This window comes from Leucopleurus acutus, assembly GCF_964270905.1.
Source record: "Leucopleurus acutus genome assembly, chromosome: 2".
NCBI lineage: Eukaryota > Metazoa > Chordata > Mammalia > Artiodactyla > Delphinidae > Leucopleurus > Leucopleurus acutus.
In genome coordinates, this window is record NC_139143.1 from 174,887,638 (window position 1) to 174,913,072 (window position 25,435).

At 49.7% G+C, this 25,435-nt stretch overlaps 1 protein-coding gene across 1 annotated transcript; it reads left to right on the plus strand.

Annotated features, from left to right (window-relative positions):
• The first annotated feature begins 5,897 nt into the window (after positions 1-5,897).
• On the plus strand, positions 5,898-25,162 carry IL22RA1 (interleukin 22 receptor subunit alpha 1). The gene is made up of 7 exons (XM_082865685.1): positions 5,898-5,964; positions 10,078-10,210; positions 11,101-11,279; positions 12,997-13,172; positions 18,137-18,275; positions 22,148-22,269; positions 23,211-25,162. The coding sequence occupies exons 1-7, from the start codon at positions 5,922-5,924 to the stop codon at positions 24,162-24,164; spliced, it is 1,746 nt and encodes a 581-aa protein (XP_082721811.1). The 5' UTR covers positions 5,898-5,921; the 3' UTR covers positions 24,165-25,162.
• The last annotated feature ends 273 nt before the right edge of the window (positions 25,163-25,435 follow it).

Below are 25,435 nucleotides of genomic sequence, written 5' to 3' on the forward strand. Positions count from 1 at the left end.
GGTTTCTGTTCATTTTCACACTGCCCAGAACTGTGCTTGCGGACTGTCATCATTTACTAATGCCAGGGCAGGCTCTAGACCCAAGATGAGCTAATCCAACAAGTCCCTTTCCCTGGCATTCAGATGTCTTCTTGGCTGGCTTGGCCTGGAACAATTAAGTTCCAACCGGCTCTGACACTATTTCCCACTCCAAAGAACAGGAAAGCTCAGGGTACAAAGACGAGAATGGGACCTCCACATGAGCCTCCAGGATGAGAAATGGACTGGATCCAGTCCATTCCTGAGGCCCAGCTGCAGCCCTGTCCTCGGCTTCCCTGCATCCTAGTTTTTTGTATTTTGGTTTTTTGTTTGTTTGTTTGTTTGTTTTGGCGGTACGCGGGCCTCTCGCTGTTGTGGCCTCTCCCGTTGCGGAGCACAGGCTCCGGACGCGCAGGCTCAGCGGCCATGGCTCACGGGCCCAGCCGCTCCGCGGCATGTGGGATCTTCCCAGACTGGGACACTAACCCCTGTCCCCTGCATCGGCAGGCGGACTCTCAACCACTGCGCCAGCAGGGAAGCCCCCTGCATCCTAGTTTTAGGCCAACTTTCAGAGCCTTCTATTACTCATAACTAAATATCCTTGCCAATTCACATTTCATGCATATTGCAGCTTGTAGTCAGGTTGGGGCATCTGCCCCCTTGAATGGGTGTGCAGTAGGTCCTTTCCAGAAACCAGGGCAGAACTTCCTCTCCAGGTGATCCCCAAGGGCCTCCATCCTGCCCGCCTCACCTTTTGAGCTCCTCTTTGCCTGTTTGCTGCCACCTTCTGGACAGTGGTGGGATGGCAGGGCTGCCAATTGCACAGGTTCTTACAAGCGCGGTGCTCAGGGCCGCTGAGAATGGGCAGCGTTGGGGTAATGGATGCTACATCCTGAGAACTCCTTTAGGGAAGGGACTGTTTTCTTCCCGGTACCAGCATCTGGCACAGGGTGGACACTTGATATTAAATAAGTGAACGAAGGAATGAATGAGTGAACTGGTATATGAATTGGAGTCAGTAAGGGGCTGGCTGTGGCTGACTTACATATAAAGCAGCCAGAGATCTTGCATTAGATTCTATCCCAGATCCCAGATCCTGTCACATGTGGATGACTGTCCTCCCTCAACCCAGCGTCTGCTCCAAGGGGTATCAGTGCTGTTCAGTGAGTGAAATGGTGAGGGAGGGGGCAGAAGTGGGAGACTCATTCCTGTGTGCACAAAATTAGGCTAAAGTGATGGGAGTTTGAGGGGTTAAAAAAACACCAGAAGTTATACTTTATCTAAATGAGTGAGTCAGTTCCATGAATCAATTACTCAAGAGATACTGGTTGGCGCCAGGACCCATTCCAGCCCAGGGTACCCCACCCTTTGGCTTATGGTGATATAGGATGTAGGTGTGTGACTGCAATTTATAAATTATCAACAGTCTGTTTTTCCCCTTACCGCCTCTTTAAGTGGGTTAGGAGAAGAAGGTGGGGATCCCAAGGCAAGAATGCCTCAGAGTACACTCTCCTGGTGGGAAAAACCATCAGCAAGGGGTGGGAGGCCCCTCTCCAGGAGCGATCCCTCCAGGGTGAGTCCCATCCATTCCTGGGTGCTGCTAGACACATCCCACCCCACTCCAAGCCTTGGCTTCTCTGGACACTAAATGGATGTCGTGGAAGCCAGATTCCAAAAGGGGCTCAGAATCCCCCACTCCAAATCCCATCTTTGAGTTCCAGGCCCTTTCATGGGATATGCCTCCTCTAAATAGCTCTAATCCAGCCTCAAAGCCTAAACTGCAGGATGCAATGCCCTTACTTCCCCCCCATCCTTGGAATTTGGCCTCAGAAACTACCACCAACTCAAACTTCTAAGGAGACATTTATGACCATAAATGAGGTTATCTAGGGAACATCTACCACTGGTCACAGTTTCTCACTGAATACCCCCCACAACCAAGAGCAGCCCATCCTAAAGGCAGCCACACCTTCGTAGGGAGAGCTATTTCCTTAAATCAAAAGAAATTTGCGGGACTTCCCTGGCGGTCAAGTGGTTAAGACTTCACCTTCCAATGAGGGGGTGCAGGTCTGATCCTTGGTCGGGGAGTTAGGTTCCCACATGCCTCGCAGCCAAAAAACCAAATCATAAAACAGAACCAGTATTGTAACAAATTCAATAAAGACTTTAAAAATGGTCCACGTCAAAAAATCTTTGAAAAAAAGAAAAGAAATTTGCCTCCTTAATATGTCCTCTTACTACCCACCCTGGTTTTCCTGTTTAGGGGTAGCTACACAAAAATGGGCTCGACCCTTCTCCATGCAGCAGCCTCTCTGATACTTGCAGATGGTGCTGGCGCCTCACGTCGCCCCCACCCAAGTCTCTTCTTTCCAGTCATAAATGTGAGCATAACTGAAGAAAAATATTGGACAATGCCAAGTGCACAGCAGACCAGAGCTCTAGAAGGATTTTTTAAATATTTCTTTTATATTGGGATATAGTTAATTTACAATGCTGTGTTATTTTCAGGTGTACAGCAAAGTGATTTAGCTATACACATACATATATCTATTCTTTTTCAGATTCCCCTCCCATACAGGTCACTACGGAGTATTGAATAGCATTCCCTCTGCTATACAGTAGGTCCCTGTTGATCATCTATTTTATATATAGTAGGGTGCATATGCCAGTCCCAACCTCCTAATTTATCCCTACCCCAACCTTTCCCCTTTTGTAACCATAAGTTTGTTTTCTACGTCTGTGAGTCTGTTTTGTAAATAACATTATTTTTTTAGATTCCACATATAAGTGATATCATATATTTGTCTTTGTCTGTCTGACTTACTTCACTTAGTATGATGATGTCTAGATCCATCCATGTTTTGCTGCAAATGGCATTATTTCATTCATTTTTATAGCTGAGTAATATTCCATTGTATATATATACCACATCTTCTAGAAGGATTTTTTTGAGTGAATCTGTGGTGGGCTGGAGTTGTCACGAGCATCTTGCAGGAGGAGAAATCATCCCAGCTGGCTTTGAAGAAGAGGGACTCTGGCTGAGGGAGAAGAAATGGCATCCCCAGAGACGGGTCCAGCCCAGATAAAGCACTCCTTCAGTCTACTTGTCTTGTGTAGTCACCTTACTATTCCTTAGTATAAAATAATACATTTCCTGTAAGAGCTTTAGAAAATGCAGATGAGCAAAGGAAGGAAAATAAAAATACCTTTAATTCTACTACCACCCAGAGATAATTCCATGAATATTTTCACATATATCCTTCAGACTTTTTTCTCTACGTGTGTATGTGTTTTAATGAGCCTGTACTGTACATAGTTTGTTCCATGCTTCTTAGTTCCCCGACCAGTTCCCTTAGCAGTGAAAGCGTGGGGTCCTAACCACTGCTGGACCGCCAGGGAATTCCCCATGCTTCTTTTCATTTAACAAACTATGGTAACTCTTTACCAGGCCACAGAACAGTTTTCTCCAGGGTTATTTTGAAGGCTGCATTCGCCTTGCATTGGATGGACTTACCATTATGCATTTAGCCAAACTGTCAGGCACGGATGCTGTTCTCTTCTACTTTTATTCTTTTTACTATTAGAAATGATGTCTGGATGTTCCCAAGTTCTTTAATAATCCAGGTGTCAGGGGCTTCCCTGGTGGCGCAGTGGTTAAGAATCCGTCTGCCGATGCAGGGGACACAGGTTCAAGCCCTGGTCCGGGAAGATCCCACATGCTGCGGAGCAACTAAGCCCGTGTGCCACAACTACCGAGCCTGCGTGCCACAACTACTGAAGCCCGCGCGCCTAGAGCCCGCACTCCAAAACAAGAGAAGCCACCGCAATGAGAAGCCCGCTCACTGCAACAAAGAGTAGCCCCCACTCGCCACAACTAGAGAAACCCCGCGCGCAGCAACGAAGACCCAATGCAGCCTAAATAAATAAATAAATAAAAATAATCCAGGTGTCTTCCTTGTCATTAATAGTCCCACAATCATAGTTCCTCATGACTATGGGGGGCCTAGTTCTTTCATAGGTTCCTTCCTCCAGGTGCTTCTGAGAGTCCCCAAGGAAGCCCTCATGTTCCACAGACCCAGACAAGCTGGCTTGCAGCTTGTCCTCTCGGCCAGCCAGCCCAGCTTGCTCCAGCGACTGCACCTCTCCCGACGGGCCCTTCTTGGCATTTTGTAACCTCTTTCTCTGGCCATGATCTCCCCACACCCCTTTGTCCCAAAAGTCATCAAAGGCCCCCCCATCCATCATAGTCCATTCAGGAACACAGAAACCCACTGAGTCTTTCAAACCAAGAGACTTTCACAAAGGGGAACTGGTTACCCAGGTGATGGAAGAGCTGAGAATCCAATCCTGGATGGGAAGCAGTCCAGAAAGTCACCACAGCAGGAAGCTGCTCTGTCCTCTGAGCTAAAGGGGAAAATAGGAGGAGATGTTGTTATCAGAGCCCAGGCCACCTGACGGAGAAGTGGTGGCAGCTGCAGCTCCCGAGGAGACACAGCCATTGTAGGGGATGCCACTCAGAGCTGAGGAAGAAGGGGAGAAATACCCTGACTTCCCTCCTCCAGCTCCCCAGCCGTCCTCCGGTACCTCCCATTGGCTGGACCTAACAGGAAACCATTGACAAAGGAGCCTGGGAAATGTAGTTTCCTGCAATTAATAGGAAAGGACTGGCACAATATCATACCTTACTTCCCCCAAGGCACAGCTCAAATGTGGCCGTGCTGTCTAACTTTGCCAAAGACTCAGAGATGACAGAAAACAATTACAACACAGAAAAGAAAAACTTAAATACAGATCCCTGGATATCACGGCCTACTACACCCTAAAGCCAAGCCCTCTAGAATCTCCCTTAGGGTCTGGCTGTCCTGCTATAGGACTCAGCCTGCTGTTGTGTGGCTGGGGCCGGCCAGACTCTCCCCAGAGGCAGAGATCTCTGATCATGTCGACCCTAACCAGAGTCCAGGCCCCTTCAATCTTCTCCTGAGGCCCAGCAAGAAGAGGAAAATCATTTCCTAAACACCCATCCCAGTGGATTTCATGTTATCCCTGTAGACACACCTCCACATGGTGGAAAAGCTTGGGCAAGCAGCCTGAGCCTTCATTGTCACAAACCGAAGGCCCATTCCTGAATGTTGCCCCCATCTCTAGCACAGTAGTAAGAGTCACTGAAATCTCTGTTCCATTTTTTCCTCACGTTTTGCAGTTCCCAGACCCCAAAGGTTCAGTGTAGGAGTGCCTGGACTTCTCACCCCCAGCAGCCTCTCTAGGAGGAGTGCCATCCCTCTTGACCCTCAAGCATCCAGCATGGCGGACCTGCTTTAATACGCGGCATAAGCAGGGGCAGCAGACACCCTATATCTCCTCCTGCCAGAACGAAGCCGAGGAGTCTAGCTTTTCCTCTGCCACCAGGAACATTCCGGAACATATTTTCTGCTCCTTCATCTGCTCCAGTTGTTTTCCTCAGGGTGAATTCCTGAGGATGGAATCAGTGAGGCAAAAGGTATTTGTAAGTTGCAGGCTTCTGATACCCAGTGCCAAGCTGCTCTCTGATAAGGCTGTATGTCGTGGATTATTTTTACATTTTCTGCCTCTCAGTTCTCTAATAAGGACTGAAGAATCTTGGCATGAATCAGCCACCAGACCAGATAAACAAGCCAGTCTGTCACTGTTGCTGTTTTCTGCAACTAAGAAGGCAACTCCCTTGGATCCCGCCCAGAACCTGGAATTCCGAAGCAATGGGCCAGGTACCTTTGTACCCAGCTCCACGTGGCTCAGGTCCCACCTCCCCCTCCTTTCCCCGCCCTCATGCCTGGGTGGAGCCAGCTGCCAGGGCGCCAAAGCTTCCCAGCCCTCCCTCTGTGCTCAGTCCAGAGTGGAGACCAAAAGAGGGCTGTGTGCCGGGTCCAATGAGGATGCTGCTGGTCATCCTGGCGGCGGGATCCCTAGTCGGTGAGTGCCGGTCACCCTGTGGTCAGACCTGACCCCCATCCAGGAGCCAATGATCAGAGTCGTCTCCCCCAGGACTGCATCCAGCCCCAGCACGACCAGTTTCAATTTCTTCTCTGCTGGGCTGACCTGGGTGCCGAGTTTCCCTGGAGAAGTAGATGCCAGCTCAGGTTACTGGGAAGGGTGAGAGGGTCCCTCAGACCCTGGGTTCTTCAGAGACTCAGCTGACCCTCAGGACTCTGGGGATACAGCCACGTGTCTGAACTGGGGGTGTGGATCACCCCCCCCCCCCACTCCAGTGGATGGAGAATTAGCTTAAGGGAGTTAGACATCCCTGGATCCCTCAAATCTTTCTGGTAGAAACTGTACCTCTGTTCCTCTGCTTCTGGCTGGCACTGGCCTCACATGGGGAGGTGAGGGGGCGTCAGGAAGGACAAAGCTTGAGTCCAGCCATTGCCTCCTTCCACGTCCCTGAGGGGGGCCTCTTCCAGCCCCTCGTGCCAGACCTGAAAGAGCATTTTCTCCCAGAGGGCCCAGGTCTGCTGCGTTAATAGGTCTTAAAAGACCAGAGCTCTTATGAAAACAGGACGAAAGGGCACAGTTTTCAAATCCAATAAAGTGGATTGTTTTGACGTATCATCATGGAGAACTTCCAGACCAATGCATGAGATCCTAGATTGTCTCTCTGCTCCCTGAGATGTTTAAAAAATTCAGGGAAATTTCTGAGGAAGTGAACGCATAGTCCTGACTGAAGAACGGAGAGGGCTGGCCTCTGCAAGGCCCCTTCTACCTTAAGTGCAGGATGGAGGCCATAAAGGGCCACAGCTGTGCCCTGCAGGTGCGGACCAGGCCCACAGCGCTTCCAGCTGCCACCCGGGCTCTCCAGTCCGTCCTCCCCCTGGCATCAAACGGAACATTCACAGCACACTGGACTCATTGTGACCTAGGGAGACTTGATGCGTCTCCCAAGAGACCTCAGACATGTCCTTCCAGACCCTCACCCATTCCAGTTGGAAGACTTAGAGGCTCTTGGCCCTTTACGATGGGGGACACAGGGGAAGCAGCCCTTAGGAGGTTGTTAGGCGTCAGTAAGGTCACTCTAGAGCCCCAGGTGCCTTCACCCCCGGCATTCTTAGGCTGATTCCAGAACATGTTGGAACTGATTTTGTTTGTTTGTTTGTCCTTAGCTTCCCACCTAGTTGACATAGACTTGTTTTTTTCAAACAAATGAGAAAACTTCCTTTGATCACATCTCCCAGGCTGTCAGTTTCTAGACAATACATATCTCCCCACGATTTCACAATGTAGACTTTCACCCAGGAAGTGCAGAACCGACGTGGGCTGAGGAACCGGTGACGGATTTGAGGAGGAAAAGGAATGAGTGGGCGAGAGGAGACAGAAGATCTTGTTAGCCCTCAACGCCTCCTCAAAGAGAGGGGCCAGCCAAGGTCCACCCACACAACTTCAGGAAGCCAACTTGAGTTCCCTCCTGAAACGTGGCGCCCACTTCCACCCAACCTGGGCCCTTCACCACCCGAGCATGTCCCAACCTCAGCCACTCACCTCCTGCAAACCCACATGCACCCCCAGGACACGGACCCTAACCAGCAACCCTCCCACTGCAGACCCTAGCCAAGCCCACCCCCAGACACACCCTGGCCTTCTCTCAAATCCCACCCTCTCTCTTGCCTGCCCTTGACCTCACCACCTCGCCCAAAGCCACCATTGAGCTCGGACTTCAAGTGCACTCCCTCCCTCAACTTAAGACCCAGCCCTGAACCCATGCCCCTCCCTCCAGAACAGACCCCAATTCTGCCCGGACTCGGGTCCAAACAAGGTACCAGCCACAACTCGAGTCTCGGCACACATCCATCACGTTGGCTAGAGGCAGAAGGAACCCCCTGGTGCCCTAGGCCCCATTCTGGGGGCTCCAGGAAGCCTGGAACACAAAGAGTTCTGCAGCTGCTGGGCCTGGTAAACCCAGATTGAAAGAGGAATGTGGCCTTAGGTTTAACATGTGGATGCACAGCAGGGTTGGACTGTCCTAATATACTTCCCCTTCCCCACAAATGCCTCCCTTACAGAAATACTGTGTGTAGACTTGGGGTGGAGGGGTGAATAACCCTCCACTCCCTCACACTCTGGACCTGCTGGTGCACACGGTCACGGGGGAGTGGGGGAAGGGAGGTACACACACATCATACCAAAGACACGTGTACCCTCAGACCTCAAGGCCTTGACTCAACCGGATCTGCACCTGTTCATTTCCCACCCCCGTCAACCTCTGAGCACGCGCAGAGCCAGCTGCCGACTCTGGCCGCCATTTTCGTGCGCTCTCTTCCTTTCCACAGACCGAGCTAGGAGGGCTGAGAGAAGAGATTTGTAAATCAAGGGCTCTCATTTACAGTGAAGATTGCTTTGGGGGCAATGCCCCCTCCCGGCTCCTCTTCTTGGGGCGCTGGCCTTTGCTGCCCCTTCCTTGCCCCACTGTATCCACCCCACAAGCAGCCTAACGCTGTGATGGGCATTGCAGGCCGCCTCTCTGAGCCTCAGTTTTTCTCATCCATTAAATGGGCATAATGATAGTACCTGCCTCATCAGGTTGTCAGGAGGATTTGATAAGGAGACTTAGCCCAGTGCCCGGCACTTTACGTGCATTTCAGACATGTCAGCTGCTGCTGTGGTCATTATTGTTTATCTTTAGGTAAGTCCAATTATTCCCATTGTAGAGCTGAAGAAATTGAAGTTCTAGCTGCTTAAACAGCTTCCCCAAGGTCATGCTGCCCATATGTAGCCTCAGTCAGAATCCACCTCCTACGAAATCCGTGTGGCAGGGGAAGGTGCCTTTGCCCTCCTCAGAAGGAATGTGGAGGGTGGGCAGGGATTGGTTCAAGCAGCAGAGAGGCAGGAATTCACAGACATCTTCTCCACCGTTGTCCGAAATTACTGACTCTGGGCAAGTTACTTCTTCGACAGTCAACATTTAGTTGAATACCTCTGAAATATTCCATTGGATGGGCTTCCCTGGTGGCGCAGTGGTTGGGAGTCCGCCTGCCGATGCAGGGGACACGGGTTCGTGCCCCAGTCCGGGAAGATCCCACATGCCGCGGAGCGGCTGGGCCTGTGAGCCATGGTCGCTGAGCCTGTGCGTCCGGAGCCTGTGCCCCGCAACGGGAGAGACCACAGCAGCGAGAGGCCCGCGTATCGCAAAAAAAAAAAAAAAAAAAAAAAAAAAATTCCATTGGTGAGGACGCTAACTTCAGACGGTGTTGAGAAATGAATGAACACAACAGCACGTGTTGGCAAGGCTATGGAGTCATTGCACCACTTAAACTTTGCTGGTGGGAATAGGAGATGGTGCAGCTGCCGCTTTGGAAAACAGTTTGGCAGGTCTTCAAAAAGTTCAGCATACGATCACCGTACGACCCAGAAATCCCACTCCTAGCTGTATACCCAAGAGGACTGAAAACATGTGTCCACTTAAAAACTTGTGCACAAACGTTCACAGCAGCATTATTCAAAATAGCCAAAAAGTGGAAACAACCCAAATGTCCATCGACTGATGAGAAGATAAACAGAATGTGGTCTATCCACGCGGTGGAACATGATTCAGCCATAGAAGGAAATAAGTGCCCAATTCATGCTGTAATATGGATGGGCCTTGAAAACATGATGTTCAGTGAAAGAAGCCAGACACAAAAGGCTGCATACTGGAGGCCTCTTTACAGGAAATGTCCACACAGGCAAATCCACCGAGGAAGCAGATTATTGGCTGCTGAGGCTGGGAGGAAGGGAGGGGTGGGAGTACTGCTCACGGATACAAGGTTTCTTTGTGGGCGATGAACACATCCTGGGACTAGATTAGCCGCAACAGTTGCACAATTTTGTGAATATATTAGGAAACCACAGAATTGTATGCTCTAAAGTGGTGCATTTCATGGAATGAGAATCATAGCTCAGTACCAAGGAAAAAAGAAGTGAAGGGGAGCGGGGCTGGTCAGTTAGCACATTCTCCGCTGAGTGAGTGCTGGCTTGCCCCTCAGGGCGGGCAGCTTACTACAGGGCTGGGGCAGGGTCTTTGTGCCCTTCTGCTCACCCTTCTCTCACTTTCTGCAGCTCACTTCGCTGAGGACACCTCAGATCTTCTTCAGCACGTGAAATTCCAGTCCAGCAACTTTGAAAACATCCTGACGTGGGACAGCAGGCCGGAGAGTGCCCCAGACACCGTCTACAGTGTGCAGTATAAGACGTAGGCGTCCCTCCAACACAAACCCTTTTGACTCTGCTCTGGAACCAACCCCTCCAAGAAAACCCTTCCTTCTTCCTATGTCCCCACGCCCCCCGCCCGGACTGGTGTCACACAGCGACCCTCCCCCAGACATAGCTTTGCTCCTTTATGTTTCTTCTGCAGGGGGAGGTTAGGATAATGGTTACAAGTACGGGCTCTGAGGACAGACGCCAGCTCTCTCCCTATAACTCCGGGCGGTTGGGTAACCTCACCGAGCCTCCATTTCCTCATCCATGAAGTAAAGTTAGCAATAGTACCTTCCTCATAGGGTTGTTAGGTGGGTTCCATGAGACATTCATCAGCACGTGTGCCTGGCAAACAACAAGCTCCCAATCATTGCTTTATACTGGGTTAGACTGGGTCAACGAAAAGTCGTGCCCACCCCCTCCCGGGCCCCCACCCCGCCCCGTTCCCGCTCATCTCCTCTCCCAGGCAGGAGAGGAGGGTACATGGGCTCAGGAGTCTGCAAACCTGGGTTCCATTCCTGGTCCTGCCACTTCATCCTGTGGCATGGCACTTGCCCTCTCCGAGGCCCAGGTCCCTCATCTGTCGATGGGGCTAACAGTGCGCAGAAGGTGAACTCAGGCTGGCTGGGTTCACATCCTGGTTCCCTGCATGCATGTCTCAAACACCTGGGCAAATTTTACTTCCTTAACCCCCAGCTCCCCTACTTGAAAAAGAGGGAGAATAATGCATGAACCTCACAGCACCGTAGTGAGGATCACCCGCATAAAGGGCCTGGGTACACGTGCTAAGTAAATATTCAATATCGTTATCATTATTAATAAACGACAGGCTTGGTTCCAAGCCTGTTCACGAAAGGTGTGCTCTGGCCCTTCCCTTGCCCACAGTTATGGAGAGACAGAGTGGCAGGCAAAGGAGGGCTGCCAGCGGATCACCCGGAAATCCTGCAACCTTACCATGGAGACAGGCAACCTTACGGATTTCTACTACGCCCGGGTCACCGCCATCGACGCGGGAGGCCAGTCCGCCACTAAGATGACCGACCGGTTCAGTTCACTGCAGCACAGTGAGTGCCAGCCCCTCATTGCAACGGGTGCGGGACGGGAAAAGGATGGCCTCTTAGGGCCCAGAAGGGCTCTGCCTCCCAGGGCCAGTTAGGGATGTGGCTTTCTAGGGAAGGCGCCCTCAACTGGACAGCATCCCCAGTGTGGTCTTTCATCTTTCTCCATCTCCATCCCCACCTCCCTAGTTCAGACCACCTTAATCTTGCCACTTGAGTGCAACCAAGGCCCCGCTAACTCGGTCCTCCTACTGCTGCCTTGACTCTTTTCCGATCCTTGGTCTTGGTCTCGGCTTCAACATCACCTCCTACGTGAGCATCCCCACCGCCAGCCTCAACAACCCCGTTTCACTAGGTCATCGTCTGCTATTCTCCGTCACCATGAACTGTTCGCTGGCTTCAGAGCTCAGATCACAGTCTGCAGTTACTGTGTTTGCTGGCATTTACATCATCTGCCTGCCTTACTGAAAGGGATCTCCATGAGGGCGTGTGTGGCAGCGGAACCCCCTGTGTTCCCAGCCCTTAGCATAGCACCTGGCACGTAGGAGATGCTCAATACGTAGTTGGTGAAGGATTGAGTGGATGGATGGATGGACGGATGGATGAGTTGCCAAACTCCTCACACATGTTAAGTAGGTGATGTTCACTAACTGATTTAAAAGCCACAGGGTTTCTTAAGAAAATAAAAAATAAAGTTAAACAAGTTATTTTATATTGTTTCTTGGCTTGTTCAGTTAATGCATACTTATTGTAGAAAATTCAGAAAATATAGAAATACACAAAGAAAAATAAAAGTAGGCCCAACTAATCTGAACACTTAAACATAACCGCAGCTACTAGCAACTGTATCTACCCTTTTGTGATCTGGTTGGTTGGTTAGTTGTTTTTTATATGATGGTATCGTGAACATTTGCCCATGTCATTAAATATTTCTCCACAACACGATATTTCACGGCTGCAAACATGATCCATTCTATGGAGGTACTCTAATTGACTTCCCTAATTCCTTTTTGGAGGACCCTTAACTCAGTTTTATAAACAACACTGAAACGAACATTCTTCTAGCTCAGATCTTTTTAATCCTGGAGGTCAATGGACTCTTGGGGACTTTCTATAAATTAGCTTCGGGGGAGTGAGGTTCATGAAACCCTGAAACTGAGTGCAAGATTTTTGTATATGTACACTTTGGGGGAGAAAAGAACCATAGCATTCAAACCATAGCATTCAAATTCTCAAAGGGGTCTATAAACTAGTCAAGGTCGTTTGGTTATTTGGAAATTCCATCTTGAGAGAGGTTGAAGTTTAGGCCTGGCCTTTGAGGCTGAATCAGTAATATTGGGCACTGCAAACATTGTTTGGATATGTAGTTGAACCATCAGTCCCCAAAGCTGTCATTGCCAGTAGACTAGGGGGCAGGTGCTCCTGGAAGACTCAGGTAGGGATGTGTGGAGGCTGGGACAAGGGTATGATCAGCCTAGGGGTCCAGGGCCCCTCTCCCTGGGCTCTTCCCACTCACCCTTGGTCACCCCTTTGCCAGCCTTACACCCAAACACCAGTTGCTTCTCTTCTCACCTGTTCATTTAGCTGATGCTTTCAGAAGCATGGCTGGGGTTGGGGTGGGAGGGGGTGGAAAGCAGTCATTTCCCAAGGTCCAAGGCAGCCTCTCAGACACTCCTGGCTGATTCTAACTTTTCATTTCTTTTTTCTCTCTCCCTTTTTCCAGCTATCATCAAACCACCTGATGTGACTTGTATCCCCAAGGTGAGATCCATCCAGTTGATTGTCCATCCCACCTACACGCCCATCCACACAGGGAATGGCCACCGGCTAACCCTGGAGGATATCTTCCAGGACCTGTTCTATCACTTAGATCTGCACATCAACCACACCTACCAAATGGTAAATGAAGGGTAAATATATGTGCCACCTTGGTCCTTCCCTGCCTCAGAAACCCATTTCCCTCTCTGCATTGCTTCAAGTAGAAAGGAGATGTGTTCTATAAATCAGCGTTTCCCAAAACACGTCTACAGCCTACCTCTTGTAGATGCACACACACAATAGCATGCTAAAGCCTCTGACAAGTACTGCAAAGTCAAGACTCCAGTTTCAATTTGCTTAATGCAACTTCTCTCGCATGTATTTGATCAGAGAAACTCCTTTTATTTTGCATTACATGTATTTTTTTCTTGCCTAATGCCTTCTAACATCCAGGGGAACAACTTCTATTAACATCCTCAGGTGTCCACCTTGGAAAATGCTGGAATCAATTTCTACTGCTGCAGTTCTTTCTGCTGCTTCTCCACTTACCGTGGGAACTGGATACAGACAGTGTCTTAAGATCGGGAATACTGAAAGGTGGAAGGCAAAGGCATAAATTGTCAAATGTTATACATTTCTTTTTGTATTCAAAAGATAAAATATGTAGTGTTTCCCCTGGCAGTGTGTGCCACTAATTCATAATTACATTGAATGACTATTCCTGCACTCAAGGAGCTTATAATCTAATGGGTGGGGAGAGAGTTAAAACAAGAATTCAAATTCATACAGCTATAGGTAGAGGGAAATAAGACAGTTGTGTGGGACAGAATGGAGGCTGGGAGGGGAGAGAGGAGATGTCAGCTCAGAGAGATCTGGAAAGACCTCTAGAACAGAAAACTTTCTGGTGCTGATATCAATTTCTGAGGTGTGCCAGGTAATATATGCTTATTGTGTCATTTAATCTTCGTCACAAAACCTATGAGGTAGTTGCTCTTATCTCCTTTTCTGAATGAGAAAACAGAGGTTCAGAGAGGCTAAGTCACTTCCTCAAGATTGTTCAGCAAATAATAGCATAGTCAAGATTCAAATCCAGCTTTGTTCCAAGCCCACATTCCTCCCCTCCCTGCTCCACTGGCCTACACTGTCCCACAGTGATCAGAGAGAGAAGCAGGAACGCTTGGGATATTGTTGGAAAGCACAAAACTGCCCATTTGGGCTGAAGTGTAGGGACATGTAGAATAGTTTCTCAAAACATGGTCTCAAACCAATGGCATCAGAATCTCCTGCAGCCTTTGTTTAAAATGCAGGTTCTTGGGGACTTCCCTGGCAGTCCAGTGGTTAAGACTTCGCCTTCCAATGCAGGGGGTGCGAGTTCGATTCCTGGTTGGGGAGCTAAGATCCCACATGCCTCACGGCCAAAAAACAAACAAAAACCCATAAAATGCAGGTTCTTGGGCCCCCTTATAATCCGCTTCATCAAATTCTAGCGTTGCACCCCCGGGATCTGAATTTTAGTGAGCAACCCAGTGCTTCTTACTCATTCTGAAGTTTGAGAAACACTGATGGAGAGGAACAATGCTAACCCTAAGAAGACAGGCTGGGACCATGCCATAGAGGTCGGGAGGGCGGATGGGGGAATCTTTATTTATTTCAGTAGTCGGGGAGCGATTAGAGATTACAGAGCAGAGAGAGTCTTTATCACAACTAATTTTTGGCAAATATTTGAATATTTGAATTATTTGAATATTTGAAATATTTGAATATTTTATTGTTATTGATTTATCACTTAATTCAGTTTGTGATCAGAGAACATATTCCGTATGATTTCAGTCCTTTATGGAGACTTGTTTTATGGCCCAGCATATGGGCTATCGTGGTGAATGTTCCACGTGCACTTGAAAAGAATATGTATTTTGCGGGTGTTTGGTGGAGTGCTCTATAAATATCAATGAGATAAAGGCGGCTAATAGTAGTATTCATATCTTCTGTGTCTTTCCTGATTTGGGGGAGGTCTGTTATTCTCTTAATTGCCGAGAGTATTACAATCTCCAGCTCTGATTGTGGATTTGTCTGTTTTCCCTTTTAATTCTGTGCATATCTGAAGGTTTATTATCAGACACATACACATTTATGATTGTTATCGCCTCCTGGTGAACTGACCCTTTTATCATTAGGAAATGTCCCTTTTTATCACTACTAATACTTTTTTCTATCGAACTCTACCTTATCTGCTGTTAATATAGTTACTCTAGCCTTCTCATATTTATAATTTTCATTGTATATCTTTTTACATCCATCTATTTTCAACCTACCTGTGCCTTTATATTTAAAGTGTATCTCTTGTAGACAGCATTCTGACAGTCTTTCCCTTTTTAAAATTTGAGATATAATTCACATACCACAAACTTCACCCCTTTAAAGTGTAGGATTCAGTGGTTTTTAGTATATTGAAGAAGTTGTCCAACCGTCACCACCATTTAACTCTCTCTATTCTATTTTCAGGTTCTCTGACTCTTCTGTCATCTCCAATCTGTTGTTAAAACCATTCAGTGGGAATTTTTACTTTAGATATTGTATTTTTCAGTTCTAACTTCTCTAATTTTTATAGTTTCTAGTTTTTATAGTCTCTAGTATTTATAGTTTATGCTACTGAAAATTCCTAGTCATTCTGTCATTATGAGCACGTTTTCCTTCACTTCCTGAGCATAGTTATACTAGCCACTTTAACACTGTCTGATAATTCAAACATTTTGGTCATCTTGGGATAGGTCACCATTAACTGTCTTTTCTCCTGAATATGGATTACATTTTCTCTTTCTCTACATGTCTAAAAATTTTGGAACGCATCCTGGACATTGTGAATGATATGTTGAAAGGACTCTGGATTCTGTCATATTCCTCCAAAGAGTATTGATTTTTGTTTGTTTCTTGTCTTAGTAGGTGAATTTGGCTGAACTTCAAACTCCAAAATCTCAGTTCAGTAAAGTTCAGTGGAAACTTTAGCTGGGCTGCTTGGAGTCTACCCTGCTCATGCATACTTCAGGCACCAGCCAGGGATTTGGGCAAAGTTTATACACAGAATTCAGGCTCTCTCTCTATGAACCTCTCCTATCTGTGATTTCTCCCTCACTTTCCAACTTTTGTGATTGCCCTGAACTCTGTCTTCTGGTTACTCAGACCAGTAAGATTACAGGGTTTTTAATCTAGGTTTCACCCGCTCCACATGGTATAAATGGGGGCCTGCCTCCAGGCTACAGGACATTAAAAAAGAGAGAGAAACTCATTCAGTGCCATTCCCTTCCTCCTTTCTCTGGTATCTGCCTGCTTTTACTTACTTTCCAATGACTATAGGTAGTTTTTATTTTGGCCAGAGTTTATAGCTGTTATTTTATGGAAGTTTGGTCCAATAGAAGCTATAAATTACTGGGAGCAGGAAGAGGAGAGATCAAATGTAAAAATGAAAGAGTGATCAGGGTGGGAAGTCAGGGGGGCTATGGTACTAGGCTGGGGCTATGGTACTAGGCTGGAAACGAGAAGGGCCTGAACCAGGGGGGCAGCAGTGAACACCCGGGGAAGGAGGACTCTTGGGGCCTTGACAACTCTACTGGGGTTAATTTCAACCATATGAGTTCCACAAAACAATAAGCTGTTAAATCCATTCATGCACTTCTTCACCCACTTTCACCCCCTTCAAAAGAAAAAACAACAAATAACCCTAAACCTTGGCTGCCATGTGCCCGGAAAAGAGAAGGCATAGCTGAAACGCAAAGGACCAAAAAGAAAATTCTTAGCTTTTAAGCTCCCAAGAACATAGCTCCTGCCCCTTTAAAGAAAAGTTTATGGATTATTTCAGGGTAATCAGATACAAAGGATTTGAGAGGGATTTGTCAAGAATGGTTTTAAGATTTGAGCCTTGGACATTAGAACAAGAGAGACATTATGAACAGAATTAGGGAATCAAACACAGGTGCGGGTTTGGGGTTGGAGATGGGGCAGGACCCAGAGAGAGGAGATCAGGATGTTTGGACATGTCAAGTTAGAGATGCCCACGGACTGCTGTCCAGCAGGACGCTGGCGGTGTGTGCCAGGAACTCCATAGCTCTTACTGAGGTCAGTTTGGGGGTTATCCGCACGTTGGTGATCACCAGAGCCACGGGTCCAGAAAAGATCACTAAGTGAGAAAATATGTGGAAAGAGAAGAAAGAACGGATGAAGAGTGAAACTTGCAGAACAACACCGAGGGGCTGAAACCAGTAAAAGAACAATCGGAGAGGTAGGAGGAGAACCAGAAGGAAGGAATGAGGCAGCCGAGGGAAGAGTTCAAGGTCAGAGAGGTTCGAGACATACAAGAGGGCAAGAACTGAGAAGAAGCTCTAGCGGAAGGATGGGCAGATGCAAAGGAGCAAGGGCTTACTTCGGAAGCAGAGTGTTTGCAGGAGCGACGGGCATTCAACATCACCAGAGCCTAAAGGACAAAGCAGGCTCTAGGGAGGGAAGAGTGTACAAAGGGAGCAAGGACCTGTAATACGACCCGGGCCATCAAAGGATTTTCAACAGAGGAGCTTTGTAATTATGTTAATTGTTTAGAAAGATCACTGTGGCGCCAGGATAAATTTGGAAGTAGACAGGGACAAAACCAGAGACTGGTGACCAGTAAGGAGGCCACTGCAAGAGTCCGGGCCAAAGATATAGAGGCCCAGTTAAGGCAGAAGCAATGAGGAGACAAGAGAGGGATGGATATTCAAAGCGTTTTCGATATTTTATTTTGAAAAAGGGGGGGGAAGAGGAGAACTGGAAGAAGGAAGAATGGTGGGGTGTTGATGATGGCGGTGATAATAACAGCAGCTAGTGTTTAGAGAGCGCATGCTGTGTGCCAGACACTGTTCCAGGGGACAGTGCGCGAAGCTCGCATCTGATTGGATTTAGGGAGAAAGCGAAGGTAGGGGAATGGAAATGGAGCGCTGCAGACTGACCTACCGGTTTACGGTTTGGGCAGCTGGTGGTACCATTTTACTAAGTGCAGTAACCCAGGCAGAGGTGTAGGCAGGCTCCACATAGACGCTGGTGTGTAAGAGATGCTGTTCTGTGTTCTCTGTCAAATTCAGCACCTTGGAGGCAAGCAGAGAGAATTCGAGTTCTTTGGCCTGACCCCTGACACGGAGTTCCTTGGGACCATCGTGAGTTTAGTTCCAACCTGGTCCAAGAAGAGCATCCCCTACATGTACCGAGCGAAGACGCTGCCAGGTAAGTTCAGCTGAAGCCAGAGGGAACTGGGACTCCTGAATTCAAACCTTGACTCTGTGCTTTCCCCCCTGTAACCAAGGTGAGGCTTGACAGTGCTCTAGAAAACCACAGAAGGATTACTAGTGTATTATTAAAGTCAATCTTTGTTTATTCATAAGTGAGTTAGCTGTTGGGTTGTCGTAGCAAATGTTTAATCTACACCCTCCAGCCTATGTCTGAATTTCCTCTCTCTGGCAAGCTGCGTGTGTATCCTGGCAAAGCAAATTCACCTTGATGTTAACTCAAGTGAGAGATCCCAGGAAATAATCTGCAGATGGGAGAGCAGAGAAGATAACAAAGATGCCTCAGTACCTTCTAAAGTCAAATAAAAATAGTGATTATAATAGCATTTCTGCAGTGCCAACCAGGGACCAGACACTACGAAACACAGTTCTCATGCTTCTGTGAAGCATCTTTGTTCCATTGAGGAAACTGAGGTTCAGAGTGGTTAAGTAACTTGCCCAAGATTGCACAGCTGGTGAGGAATGGAACTAGGCCTAATTCCAGAGAACACGTTCTCACCACTGCACTACCACAGAAAGAGTTTTGAGTCATTGGCTCAGCGGGATGGTGTCCCATCCCACTCGATTCTAGCATATTGAAACTCGACTCTCATCGTAAGCATCATGATGTTTTTATTACTGCTTATTTTCATAGAGATAGAAATGTAATGCTCCAAGTTTAGAGGATGAAAAAAGCGATCGCATTGGACTGGATGGATTTGGAAAACAGTCTCCACCTTAGTCATCTTGTTTAGATTAATGATGTCAGTAGATGATTTCTGTTCTGATGAATAGAAGCGAGGCAGCTGCTAGAGGCAGGGCCCGAGGGTATAACTGCAGCTTGGTAGAAACATCATGGGGTAGGTTCTGGTTCTCAGCTTTGATCAGAAACTCAGCTCATCCGTTTCCCCAAATGCCCACAAGAGACTGAGTTCTCCACCTGAGTCCCAGTGCATTTGTTTTCATGGGAAGATATGCCTGGCGGAAGAACAGCCAGCACTGACCTCTTGCACGGGGCATGCCCTTCCCAGGGAAAGGGCCACATGAAGACCAGAATAGAACTTGGCAATAAGAGAACTAGAAAAAGGAAACCAACTTCACAGGCACTGAGTTGGGAGTGTGTATATGATTTGTGACTCTCCCCTGGACCTTCTAGACAACTGTCATTCATTCCTGACCCGCCCCTGCCCTCCTGCTTATTGACAACATGTGGGCCACTCCACCCATATCCTTCTGTTGGTTTGTCCTTACGTGATCTAGCTCATGATATATCATTTTTTTCTAAGACTGTAGCTGCTTTTAAATGAATCATACTTCATGGTGGCTATTTCTTGGTGACATATAGAAAGCACCTTATCCTTTATAATCAAGTATATTAATAACAATTCCTACCATTTATTAAGTACCTACTCTATTGCCAAACACTGTGTTAAATTCTTTCCATATATTATCCCATTGAACCCTTATAACAATCCTGCAAGTTGTATAGCATTATCCCCCTTTTACAGAGGAGGAGCTCTGGCTCAGACAGGTTAAGCAACTTGCCGGTGACCACACAGCTGGTCAGTGAACCTAGTTAAGTTCATCTGATCCTGAAGCCTGGGCTCTAATCACCACTTTCCAATTTTGTTTAGAGCCTATGCCCTCTACTGCACATTTATTCCTCTTACTTCCGTATCATAATGAAACGTCCTGCCCTTGACCGTGTATCCAGGGGTCTGTCTTATCCCCAGAGCCCAGAATCCCTCCTTTATCTACCTCTCAGAATGTGTTGGACCATCATCCCAGCATCTTTTTTTTTTTTCCTTCGGTACGCGGGCCTCTCACTGCTGCGGCCTCTCCCGTCGTGGAGCACAGGCTCTGGACGTGCAGGCTCAGCGGCCATGGCTCACGGACCCAGCCGCTCCGCGGCATGTAGGATCTTCCCAGACCGGGGCACGAACCCATGTCCCCTGGATCGGCAGGCGGACTCCCAACCACTGCGCCACCAGGGAAGCCCCATCCCAGCATCTTGATGCTGGAAAGGGCTCTATGTGTTGGCCCACCCCATATCTTAATTTTACAGAGAGGAAACGGAGTCATCATTGTGTAGTGGCTGTGAGAATGAGCTTTGGAATTATACATGTCAATCCTGGCTTCTCCACTGAGTAGCTGTGTGACCTTGTTCAAGTCATTTAACCTCTCTGAGACTCAGCTTCATTATCTGTAAGGAGTGAGCATCCATGGCCATCTGTTTGGTGGGCTAACATCAGTAGAGCGCCCCACACAGTGCATGGCATGTAGTAAGAGTTCAATCATCGCTGGTTACTGTTATTAATAGATGGAGGCCAGAGAGGGTCGTGCAGAAGATGAGAGTCTCATCAGTGGCTGAGCCAGACCTCTAACGCCCCACATTCCAGTGTTGCTTCCATTATTTCTTCCTACTTCCCTGTGAGTGAAATGGCAGAAATGTTCCAAGTCCCTGTCCTGCCCTGGTACAGGGAGCAACAGGTTTCCAGTTACATCAGACATGCCATGTAGAGACATTTGGGTCCTGTCTGCTCCCTGGTGGAGGTACATGTGACAGGGGAAGTGGGAAGCTGAAGTGGGAAGCTGACGAGAGAGGCCCAAGCCACAGGGGCTGGGGGAGGAGCGAGGAGTGGGCTAGAAGTAAAGGCTCCAGCAATTCCCAGGGTTCACAGTCATTGCCAAGGTCACTGGCAACTGATGATCAACTCCCCATGCTGAAGCCACACAGGGGCCAGGAACAGAAGGAGGGTGACTTGGAGAGTCAAGACCCCCAGGTAATACAAATCTCCAGTTTTAACAAAAACTCCAGCTACCTCTTCCTTACCAAGCCACTCACCAGTCCCACTTGAATTGGTGACAGGAAGTGTGTCATGCCAAGATCTGGCTGCACATACCCATCCCAAAGATGCAGGGCCATAGGGAAGAGGCTCAGCATAGAGCCCTTAGCCATCCTCTCCTTCCGTTTTCAAAAAGGTGGTGCCTCCCCAGGCTCCCTCCTGAGTGAGGTCTTCCCAGCTCAGATCTTGGTAGACAGGTGGGGAGGACAGACCCCTCCCATTGTCACATCTCCCCTCCCTTTGCCTCTTTCCCCTGCCCCCACCAGGAAGGCAGGACTGTCCTTAGACCCAGGCAAGAGGGACCCTTTTCTGAGCCCCGCACCTTAGAGGTCCCCGCTCCAGCCCCGCTCTGGCCATGGCCCTCCCCACAAGATGAAGAGTCCTTAGGTCCACATGGGCATATCCCCATGGAACCTGTGAGCTCCGAAATTCCCTATACAGATGGCCAGAGCCTGTGTCCAGTCTCGGCAGATCTCCTCCTTGGGTCTTTTTTCCAGAGGGCAGACACTCTGTTGATGTTTAGGCCCTCGGCCCAAAGGGTGGCCAGCGGGTGGGTATTTGTAGGCGGCGTGGATGAGCTTGGCCATGAGCCCATATCCTTGGGCATGAGGCCCCTGGCGGTGTGGGCGGGAGCCAGGCTGGGCCTGCGGGAGCTTCCCCCTGCACCTCCACCTTTCCGCACAGCACCCCGAGGCGTCCAAGAATCAAAAGTCAAGCCTTCCGGGTTGTTATGAAAAGTATATCTGTCAAGGTGGGAGCACAGAACGTATTTTATTTAACAATGTAAAAACATGTTGAAATTCCGAATATTTAGACGTATGGTGTGTGGCCCTCCATTTGTGCCCTCGCCCCGGGCCCTGTAAGTACTGGGGGTAGGAGAGGCCTTCCCAAGCCTGGCCCGAGAGGCAGGGGAGGAAAAGGCCCAAGTTGGCGGTACCCACAATGGCAGCCTCACCCTTCCTGTTCTGACGTCTTACTCACCTAGATCAGACGTGGACCTACTCCTTTTCCGGCGCCTTCCTGTTCTCCATGGGCTTCCTGGTCGCAGGGCTCTGCTACCTGAGCTACAGATACATCACCAAGCCGCCTCCGCCTCCCAACTCCCTGGTGAGCAGGGGCCCCGGGGAGGATGGAGAGGCCGAGGGGAGGGCACGGGCCCCGGGACCCCGGCTCTCCCTCATTTCTCCCTCCAACCTAAAGATGTGGCTGGCTACTCCCCCGGTGTGCGGAAGAGAGCTAGGGAGAAGGAAGACAAGGCATGGAATAGAAAACCCACGTGGCTTCAAGGGGGCGCACACCCTGTCTGAACCGGCAGCCCAGGTACTGCCACCTGGGATCGCAGGCCCGCTGTTGCCACATCTTCACATTTTCTCCAGCAAAGTCAGAATTTCAGATTGTAATGTGAAATCTCCCATGTTTCAAATCTTGGCAACTAATTTTTTTAAACTAAACCCGTGTAAACCATACACGTCACATCAGCAGCCCAAGTCTGGCCACCAGAGCTGCATCTTCGTTAAAGCAGCCATGCCCGCTGCAGAGCCTGCACAGTCTGGGGCTCGCAGAGACGGCTCACGCCCCTCCGCCCCTCCAAGTCAAAGACCAGATGAGCCATTTCCTGTAGAACTCTCCGGGCCTCCCCTGTCCCCCATTCTTCCCCACCTTTCTCCCCGCGTGAGGCCCTTAGGGACCCAGAGCTCAGGAGCAGTTGAGCCAGCACCTGGAGAGCATTCCCCAAGGGCACCCCAAACCCGAGCCAGCTGCTTCCAGAGTGCCCGCCTCCTAGAGAAACCACAGCCTACCCGCTCTCCCTAGACAACCAGACTCTGGAAGCGGCCCTCAGCTAACAGGCCGGGAGCCCTGTCCCTTCACAGAGGCTCCAGCACTTAGAGGCATCCCTGGGAAGGGATACAGGGCTCACACATCGTGGAAAAGCCCCCCGGTGGTCTACCCCTTCCCCTCCACCCCAGCCCTGCGGAGGACCGCGGCACGCACGGCACCCTCGGGGAGCTTGAACACACCCTAACGGGCACACTGTTCTCCCTGCACAGGATGTCCAGCACGTACTGACCTTCCAGCCTCTGCAGTTCATCCAGGAGCACATCTTAAGCCCCGTCTTTGACCTCAGTGGCCCGAGCGGCCTGGCGCAGCCTGTCCAGTATTCCCAAGTCAAGGTCTCCGGGCCCATCGAGCCTCCAGGAGCCCCACCGCGACACAGCCTGTCTGAGGTCGCCTACCTTGGGCAGCCGGACCTCTCCATCCTCCGGCCCTCTGGCGGGCCACCTCTCCAGACACTCCCCCCACTGCCCTATGCCCCCCAGGCTGCCCCTGAGGGCGGGCCCCTGTCCTATGCACCTCAGGTAACCCCCCAAACTAAACCCCCCTCCTACACTCCCCAGGCCATCTCGGAGGCCCAGCCTCCTTCCTACACCCCTCAGGCCACTCTGGACAGTTGGCCTCCTTCCTACGGGATATGCGGGGAAGGCTCTGGCAGAGACCCCCCACCTATGACACTCTCTGGTCCCAAACACCTCGGAACCAAAGGTCAGCTCCAGAAAGAGGCACCAGCTGGAAGCTGCAGCCCAGGTGGCCTTTCTCTGCAGCAGGTGACCTCCTTAACGATGGAGGACCCCCAAGAAGTAAAATCCTTCCACCAGCATCTGGGGGTTCACACGGACAGAGAACCTGACTCTGATGTCGTACACAGAGGAGAGCCAAGGACACGAAGCTATGTAAAGGGCCAGCTGCCCCTCCTCTCCTCTGTCCAGATCGAGGGTCACCCCGTGTCCCTCCCTTTGCAGACTGCTTCCCACCCATGTTCCCCCACAGACAAGGGTCCGAGTCCCTGGGGCTTGCTGGAGTCCCTCGTGTGTCCCAGTGATGAGGGTCCAACAACCAAGACTGAGGCCCAGAGCCCAGGCCCTCGGGCCCCAGACCTGGAGTCGCCCATGGAGCTGGACTCTCTGTTCAGAGGCCTGGCCCTGACGGTGCAGTGGGAGACCTGAGCGGGAACAGGGTGGGCCTGGGGCTTCTTCCTGTCCCCACCCTCACCTCGCATCCTTGGCCGTCACTCCCGCACCCAGCGGCGCTGCGCACTCTGCAGCCCAGCCCCGGGTGAATGCCCTTGAGGAACCAGCAGAAGGAGGATGCCGGACCCCTGCCGTGGCTGAGCTCCCTTTGGAGAAAAGGGCATGAGAAGGGCTCCAGCCAGAGAAGTTACAGAAGTGCCTCATATACAAACGAGTGAGTGCAAATGAGCGTGTGCACGCCAAGTTCTGCAGGACAGGACGGGCAGTCAGAGTGCAGGAGTTAACATGGGGAACCTCCCGGAGATCCAGGGCCCATGATCCTAATACGCTGGGCGCAAAGTTCTCCATGAGCCTACCTCTCTTCATTCCTGGCCACTTTCATAATCTAGTTCAGCAGCGTGAGGCCTCTGCCTCCTCTGTGGTTCCCCAAAGGTGAGAAAAGTAGCCTGAAAAAGGACACCTCATAGCAGACTGGGCAGAACCAGAACAACCTGCACTTCTGCCAAGTCCAGAGGCAGCCTGATGGCGAGATTCCAGGGAGGGGTGCGGCCTGCGGCTCATCCCCAACCAGGGCTGCTGCCTGGAATTGCACCATTTCCGTTTCATTCCTCTGCTAGAGGCTTTATCCCAAGTGAAATGCAGGTGCACCAGGGAGGGAGAACACAGAAGCCTCTTCTGTCGGCAGGAGTTTCAGACCCTATCCTGGCAGCGGGGTTTGAAAGGAACATGGGGCCATGGGGCAACTGAAGGAGACACAACTACAAACTGTACCTACTTCACAACTTTGGAAACTCAGCCTTGGATTCAGCCCACTTGGGTTCAAATTCCGGACTTAGTACTTAAAAGCCATGTGACTTCAAGCAAATGAATCACTCAAAATCTCAGTTTCCTCATCTGTGTCATGGGGATAATAACCCTGACCTCACAGGGTTGTGGTGAGGATGAAATTAAATAATGCCAGCAAAGTGTTTCATAGCGCCTGGCTCATGGGCAGTGCCCAATAAACCGTAGTATTTCTTGTTGTGATTTTTAAAAAATAGGACAGTACAGGAGTGACCCCCTCCCCCAATTCAGCTTGATTTTGAATCAAGCATTTTCTCATGGGCTTAAATTATCCTGATTTCCTCAGGATTGCTCCAGGCCAAGCTGAAGGAGCTGGACTGTCTAGGAGGGGGCGAGGGAAGGGATTGCAGGAAACAGGGTCCAGGGTCCTTGAGTTCATAGGTGGAAGCCGTTTTGGGCGTGGC